Source organism: Marmota monax, unplaced genomic scaffold (genome assembly GCF_021218885.2).
Source record: "Marmota monax isolate L192 unplaced genomic scaffold, Marmota_monax_Labrador192_F-V1.1 WCK01_AAM20220418_F8-fsc00038, whole genome shotgun sequence".
In the NCBI taxonomy this organism is placed as follows: domain Eukaryota; kingdom Metazoa; phylum Chordata; class Mammalia; order Rodentia; family Sciuridae; genus Marmota; species Marmota monax.
In genome coordinates this window covers 5,198,618-5,207,094 of record NW_026692498.1, presented here as the reverse complement: position 1 = coordinate 5,207,094, position 8,477 = coordinate 5,198,618, and the positions used below count along the sequence as shown (strand labels likewise).

Here is an 8,477-nt window from a genome sequence, read left to right as displayed (position 1 = left end):
AACTGGGTTATAAAAGCCCTCAAGTGTCATTTTGCTCCATTTGGAGGGCAAAGACTTCTGAGTCCCCAGGCTAGGAGGCTTCACAGGCTGGAAGCAGCCTCCCTGCAGGGAATGGCTGCTTGCCCTCTTCTCCCTCCAGTGATCAGCACAGGCAAGGGTGCACCCTGGTCCATTCTGCTTCACGGGAGCACTTCAGGGAAGTCACCGCTTTGACCTCTTCTTCTCAGATACAGTGAACACCGGCCACATTGTTTTAATTTCCGAATTTATTAAAATGATTAACCTCAATACTGCAAGTGCATGTACAAAATATTTGTAAAAAATGTTTTCAATGAAACGTTAAAGAACTTACCTCAAATGCTGAAAAAGTCCTTTTTCATTCTTTCAGTACAAGGAATACATTGTATCTCAAAAGTATTACAACTCAGCAAAACAATTTAAAACAGTAATTTGAAAAATGATTGAAAATTGAATACTTTACATATATTTCTATGATCATTTCCTAATTCTTACAATGCCAAAAACTTTACCAATCATTGCATAAGCTCAAGCTAAAAGTTTTATTGAATGTAACCTCTTCCAAACTGGTCAAGAGTGTGTGGCTTTTGTCTCCCACACAGTGACGTTCTACAGCAGGCTGAGAACAGTCCCGAGGCCCCTACCTTTAAAAACGGAAATTAGGGCGCCCTAGAAGGCATCCCAGCGGCCGCTGAGTGCTTGTGCATACCGACTCCTGAGAAGCAGCGACTGTCACCAAATGTCACTGCTCTGAGACCCACGGGGAGGTCAGCCTCAAAAGATGAGGCCATAATAAAATTAAAACATCATAAATAAGTTACTAAAATTAAGCTTCAACGTGGAGAAAAATGGGAAATGTGTTTTGTTACTTTTTCCTTAAGACTGAAATTCCTGAAATGGCTATTGTTGGTATTCAAAAAAAAACCTTTGAGGTTTAGTCTCTGAACCTCTTCAAAATACCCCAAGCAAAGGTGGGAATGAGAGGTGACCCACTGCCTGCCTGCTCCAAAGGGCCCCTCTTCATCCTCCCGTGCGTGGTCCAGGCCTCATGCTTCTGTGCAGGGACCCCATGAGGACTGGACAGTGTCTGGGGACAGGAGCCCAAGGCCATGTAGGGTTGCCCTGCCTCAAGAGCTGCAGCGAGAAGGGGCATGTGTTGGGGGGAGGTCCTCGCCTGCTTCCAAATCAATCCCTGAGGATCAGCCTGACCGTGAGAAGCCAAGTTGGGACTGCACAGGACGACCCGGGGCTCCAGGAGCAAAGGCCTCTCAGGCTCCCCCACTTTCTATCTGCAACCTACTGGCACTAGTTTTGAGGAGCTTAATTTAAACAATGTCCCCCAAACGTGAAAAGTGGTGGGTATCAAGTAGAAATAACAGTGAAGCATTGAGGTTTCCTTCACTGGACTTTCTTGTTACCTGCAGATCCCTCTGAGTAGTTTAAGACATGGGCTACTTTTCTAGACACTACAAGAACCCCCTAAGTTGACTTGACTCATCTGAAAGCACATGTACACATTTCCCAGGAAACAGAGATTTGCTGGTGTTAAACACCTGCTATAGACTTATATTCCCAAATTCTTTGATTTCTAAAATAATCCAGAAAAATGAAAGAGCCTGGTATTGAACATAAAATAATCAAAAATTTGCTCATTAAGTTACTTAAAATTAATTTCTCTTCTCAAAGTGCTTGAAAAAACAAATCTGACTCCTTTTTGATTAACTGATAATATAATCAAAAAACTTTGATATTTTAATAATAAACTAATATAAGCTGAGAACTCCCACTGAGGCAGTGCTTAAAACTATATATTTATAATTTCCTATTTTATTGGCATGAATATTTCTAAACTTAAAAACCTTCCTGGTAAGTTCTTTTAATTTCTTATGACAAAAATTTCTCACAACACACAAATATTTACAACATATACATTGTTTTCAGCTCTTTACATTGAATTCCAAAGACAAACATTTTTATAGGTTACCACAGAACAAAAGCTGTGACTCATGTTTTTATTTCATAAACTATTATAAGTTAAAGTGAATAGATTTTTTTAATATTCCTTGTAGCATTTTACAAGTGCAACAGAAAACTTGAAGAACCAAATTAGGATAGCTGTAGTTCATTAGATAACGTTGCTTGTTGCCATCGCATGTTCACAGCAGAGTTTTGAAAAAATAAGCACCAATCATTCTTGCAAAGAACAATTTTATCTAAAAGGATTGAAAAGTGTTAAATACAAGGTCTTTAATTTACATGACAAGCAATAAATACGCTGTTTTGAAACGCATCCTGCACGCTGCTAACCTGGTACATACAGTGTACTGAACAGTGAGCTGTCTCGCGTGTGATGGTATTTTTTTGTTTTGTAAAGAAACCAATTTGACTCCGGACTGATGGTTGGCTATGTTAACAGAGGCCACACACAGTACACCTGGGTCAGCAAACAGTGTGAAACTGACAAACTCCAAGGGGGAAACATCTAGCAAATATAAATCAAAAAGCCAAAGATCATTGCTGGTGATATTAGCATATACTTGAAAACCTTAATATGCTGCTACTATGATTTGTTTTAAATTATTGTTTAGTCATATATTAAAGAGCCAGCTGATGCTCTTAAAAGTTAAAAAAAAAAAAGAGAAGAAGTTGTGTAGCCACATTATTGTCTCAACGTCCTGTGTGGAAAGTTGCTATCACTGTACAATTTTGCTGGAGCCTTTATTTTACAATAGGGCTTCACCTCTAACTGAGAATTGCACATAAGAAGGCTATTTAAAAAGTACGATAAAAATTTGCACAAATCAGACTTAGGAAGAGTCAGTACGCTGTACACTTTCTACAATATTATGCTGATACATGAAGAGACGATAGAAGTGCTGCCACTCAAATGGTTCAGTTGAGGAATAATTGACTGGAATTTTTATTTCTTTAAAGTAGTTATCCCAGGTCAAATTAAGACCAAGAGCTTATGCGTTAAGCCTTAAAGACTGATCTTCTCTTCTCCTTGAAGAAATGTCAATATCTATAGAGTCTTTCCCGACTATTAGCCTCAGTCGCTTAGCCGGAGGAAGAGGAATAAAATCATCTTCAAAGTCATCGTCATAGTCATCCTCCTCTTCGTCTCCCTCTGAAGAGGAGGAGTCATCTGTACTTTCCTCCTCATACTGACTGTAGTCATCCACCTCCATCTGGGACTCCAGGAGAGAGAGAGGATCACTACAGCACACCCCATTTTCATGAAGCCCCTCTGCATAGGGCCCTCTACTTTCCTCATCCCGTTTTAGCTGGATTTTTAATTTTGTAGAACTACTGCCTGATCCTGAGTTAAATCCATTATTAAGCTTTGCTACATAGAGATTATTATCATTTTCATGGTCTTTACTTAACTTGATGCTTATTTTGGAAGAATTCATCCCGTCATTCTCTTGGTCGTTTGTCTTGCTGCTGCTATCATGGCGCCTACGGAGAGTCAATTTGGGAATCCCAGAGTTATTTTCCAGGATTAACTGGGCGTCATACCTTGTAATTCGCCGCTTCTTTTTGCTTTTAGCAGTTCTAAAGCCATCCTTCGCCCTGAAGCTGTCTGACGTGACGATTGAGCACCCGACAGGCGAGGGAGTGCAGTCTGTGTAGCTCATGGGCACCCCTGCCACACCGCTGGGCTCACCCTGGTCAGAGTGGGGTGCCATCAAATCTGGCACGGTGCTCTCCTGTCCAGGGCAGTCATGCACCGGGGTGGACTCTGCTATGTTTGTCAACTGCTTTACAAGTTTTCCTTGTCGCGATTTCTTTCTAGACATGCTCGGGTCACTCTTGTGACCCGGTGCTTCCCCCTTCTGTGCAGTCTCGCTAGCCAGTTCTTCCTGCACGTCGGGGGCTGGCTGCTCATCACTGTCTGGGCAAGGTTCTGCCGTGCCATTACAGCCATCCAGCGTATTTGGTTCTAGCTTGATGTCCGAGGCTTCTGGCGGGTTTGCCCTGGTCCTCGCCGAGCGCCTGGTTGTGTAGGTGCAGGGCGAGCTGTCCCCCTGCGAGTGAGCACCTCTCCCAGGATTCCGCCTGTGTTCTCTGGCCGCATGTCTAGTCAAGCACCCGCTGGCAACTGCAGCTTGGACTGATCCCTCTGACTCCTGGTCTTTTCTAATGGGCAAATTCTTATATAGGACCACTTTAGGCTCTTTAAGTACTAAGTTTCCCATCTCGAGCTTTCTTGAACTATTCTTCTGCTCTAGTCGCTTGCAGTGATTCCTTAGCTTTATCTTTGAGAGTAAAGGCTTTGCAGGCTTTTTCAGTTTCTTTGGTACCCTGGAATTGTTCGTGTGAGTTAGCTTAGATGAGGTAGAGTTGGAGGAAGCGGGAATTCTGGACATGGACTGCCTGGTTAACGTTCTGCTCTTGCTGTTCTTTTTTACACCAACTGAAGATTTTCGGTTAGAAGCTGTAAGGTTTAAAAAAAAAAAAAAAAAGATGAGAAACAGCTGGGTAACACAGTAGTGCTTAACCAAACACTGCCCCAAACCAGACCATCAGCTACAAAATATTTCCGTTACATACACGTGGAAAACAGACCCCAGCTGATTCTGTCAGTACATTTGCCTTCCCCATGCTGCCTTCACGTTCTCTTCCAAACTGATGGAGCAACTCGCTCATGTTCCAGGCAAGTGATCACAGTTGAAGAGCTCTCAGCACAGAGGACTCAGACTTCACTCTAAGCTTCTTCATCTGCGGAGACGCTGGTCCAAACTAAGCATTTCTTCTCCTCATTTAGTATTTTCTTTTTCGCGGTACTTCGGAGGTGAGCTACACCCCCAGTCTTTCTAATTTTTGAGACAGGATCTTGCTAAGTGGCTGAGGCTGGCTTTGAACTTGAGATCTTCCTGCCTCAGCCTCCTGAGTCATTGGGATTAAGGCAAGTGCTACCATGCCCAACAGAAGATTTGAAAAAAAGTAAGAATTATAGTTTTCTTTCACAAATTCTTCTTGAAATCATTTAAAATATGCTTCTAAAATTCACTACTCAATTACCCAAAGTAAGTATACTACTTGGCCAGTAATACAGACAAGTACTATATTGCTATAGGGCTCTAAGAGAAAAATTCTAACTTGACAGTTTCAAACAGGAAAGGCAGATCCCAAGAACCACATATTGTCATTCCCAATAGACGTTTACCGAAAAAGGCCTACATATCCACAGTCGTTTGCTTGCTTCAGCTTTGTGAAGACTGGGAGAGAAGAGGGGGTGTGTGGCCTCAAAGGACCTGCAGAACCTGGGTGGCCTCATCCAATGGCAAGAAGCTAGCAGCAGCTGCCAGAAACACACATTTAAGACAAGAGAGGGACCCACCGTCACTCCAAGACAGGGATACAGAAAGGCTGCCCTGGAGGTGATCCACTAGGACCAGGCGATCCACAGGTGGGCTTTCAGGAGGCTCGCCCAGCACTCAGGCACCTTGCCACTGCTTCTCTGCTGCCGTTTTCCCTCTTTACTTACATTGTAGACTATTCTTCGTGGGATTTTACGTCAGCCAATGTTTCACTTACTCAATTCTCCCGTCCCCCAGTCAAAAAGCCTCTCCCTGATCAAAACAACCCTTTGAAGATCATTCAGTGGGGAAGCTGTGACCAACCACCACGTCACCAGGGATGAAACACCTACTGTGGGCAATCTGAGCAGGGAGGCCAAGGGAGGACAAGGCTCCACAGGGTGCCTGGACAGCTGCCATCCCTTCTGCACAGCTGAACAAGAAAATCATCACTAGTTTTTCCTGAGAGGGGAACAAAAATGCCTAAGCACTCCAGAAATGATCTAATCACCAAGGCTCTCTACTCAGAGGATGGCTCATAAATGCCTTCAGTTACCCAGACTAGGAGAATCACAGTGGTGAGATCCACTGACTGAACTAAGTAAGAATAGCTCATCTGTGTGGGCTGCTACCAAGGAGGAAGCTTATTTTTAGATTAACAGGAGTAATGAAGTTTAGATACCAGTCAATTTGAGGATGCATTATTCTTCTAAATACAAGGATATTTATGGAAGTCTTTAGCAAAGAGGACAAGGTGGACTGAGCAGATGCGATGTCCACATAGACACACCAGTGTCCTGGTCGTTTCCAGGAAGGCCTGCACCTGTTGACTTTCCTGGATGCGGTCATGAGGACCCCTTGCCTGTCTTACACCTCAAGACCTATATCCGCGATCAGCTTTTCGCTTCCTTTTGCCACTCCAGGCTCCTGCCACGCTCTACTCCGTGGTCGTACACACCACCTTCTCACCAGCGCCCCGTGCACGCTGGGCCCGCTTCTCGAAGACAGCCTGTGCCAACCGACACTTCCTCGTCATGAAATCTAGTGCGCACTTCTCAGACCTGCCTTTCTCTCTGAATGGGACACCGACTGTTCTCTCCTTCTCAGGACGTCATCTTTTCCTGGCCATTGGAGAGCGCACTCCTAGTTCTTCCGGTCTCTGGCACTTCTTCATCTTCCCAAGACCCTCATTCTTCAGCTCTCTGGCATCCAGCCCCAAACACCATACTCTCTTCTCCAGGTGACGGGAACCCACCTGCCCGTGGCTGTCACCTCCTATATGCCGACAGTCCCCTGATACCTTCTCTAGCCCAATCCTTTTCTAATGCCAGACTCCAGCAGCCAAGTGCCGATTGAGGCTTCTCGCAAGTCCTTCGCTGTGCCTGTGTCCAGCTCACCACCAGACTCAGGAAGTTTCTCCATCTGAGCGCCATCACGTCTTCAAAACACGACACACCACTTGTCCAAGTGCCCATGTGGGATGCTGGAGGCGTCCAAAACTCTTCCTTCCTTCACCACCTCATCCAGTCATCCAGCCGTACTGCGGAGACCACCCTGCAATGTCATGGAACCTGCTGCCTAAACCTACCCGCTCCCTGTCTCCTGTTGTCTTCCCAACAGCCCATTCTCCCCCACGCAGCCAGAATGGTTTCCCCATTATCTCAGGTCACTTTCAGTTTTAACCTAATGCCCTGAGAATCAAGTCCAAAATGCTAGACTCTGGTCACAGATCATCTTCTCACCTTCAGCAGCCACGATGACCAAGTTCTCCACCTGTGCATGCACTCGGATGAAAGGCTCCTGATTTGAATAGGCTCCACTGGGCCAACTTCTCACTCCCCGCTGATCCTCAGCTTGGGCAGTGCCTCCTGCAGGGAGCTCCCGTGACTTCCTCTTAGAACCAACCTGCGGTGCCCTTGTGTTGTCACAGCACCCAAAGACTTTGCTTACTCAGCACTTAATCTAATTCACTGGCTGATCCCACCTTAAGGTAAGTTTGAGTCTAGGCTCTCCTCAGTCCATCCTTCCTTCCAAGAAGTCCAGTGCTGGCCGCAGTGCCAGCCGCTGACAAATCACCTCGTTTGTGATCCAGGCTGAACAGACTGCATTTGACGGCACACAGGATTTCAAGATTTCACTTACATATTTGTGCACTTATCGGTGTGTTCTTATTTGAAAAGCATTATCTCATCACAAGTCCAGTCAAAAGGTAAGCTCATCAAGTCAAAGACTAAAAAGACACACACAAGCTAGGCAAGAGGAATGTGAGAGATGTGACTAAGATGCAAGGTCCAGAGTCCTTCACTGTCCAAAAAGTGCTACCATGTCCTTGAAGGGGTTGGGAATTTCAGTGATAGTAAGGCTAGAAGAGGAGGGCTGTCCACAATGACACACTAAAAAAGTCAAGTCTTTTTAAAAAGAATGTCAACAGAGTAAGGACTCTGACATTAGTGGAGATGAGGCGTACTTTCAGTTACCCTCGCTCTGTACCGACTTCTCCTGTGGGATTTTCTTTCTCCAGTGACCTGGAAATCCCCCAAATGCATATACTTGGACAGCAGTTTTAGGTGGAGGTACACTTCTTTTCAGCAATTACTATGTGCTAGGTGTTGTGCAAACAGGTCTACCAGGACCTGAAGTGACATCACACGTCTGTGAAAGCCAGGCTCTCAGTGATGAGTAACCTAAAGCTAGCCATCTACCAAATGGCAGGGGTGGGATTTGAACCTATCTGGGTGAGGTGGTGCATGCCTGTAATCCCAGCAACTTTGAAGACTGAGGCAGAAGGATCCCAAGTTCAAGGCCAGCATGGGTAGCTCAGAGAGACCCTATCTCAAAACAAAACAGGCTGAGGGTATAGCTCAGCGATAGAGCACCTCTAGGTTCAATTCTCAGTACAAAAAAAAATTTTTTTTTAAAAAGATGGTGAGTTCCTGATCAGTTGTGCTGCCTATAAGGTCTACTGCAGAATTATTATTGTGTCAGTCCCAATTGATGGGCAAAGGACATGGCTCTCATAGTAATTTCAAGGGGCCATCAAAATTATAAGGCAGTATGGCATCCCTACAGCCAGATGGAAGAGTTGCAGAAGGACAGCTGAGCTTTCCTGAGTCCTCAGGCTGCTCTAGAGACACTACCACCTGCAACACAAGATGC

The 8,477-nt window shown here is 44.9% G+C and overlaps 1 protein-coding gene across 8 annotated transcripts in view; it reads right to left on the bottom strand.

Annotated features, from left to right (window-relative positions):
• Positions 1-248: 248 nt before the first annotated feature.
• Kmt5b (lysine methyltransferase 5B) overlaps positions 249-8,477 on the bottom strand; it is a 58,881-nt gene continuing 50,652 nt past the window's right edge. For all 8 annotated transcript variants that reach the window (XM_046444984.2, XM_046444985.2, XM_046444980.2 and 5 more), the window contains one exon: positions 249-4,456. In XM_046444984.2, the coding sequence (XP_046300940.1) occupies positions 2,985-4,456 (1,472 nt within the window). In that variant the 3' untranslated portion in view covers positions 249-2,984. The remainder of the gene's footprint in view (positions 4,457-8,477) is intronic.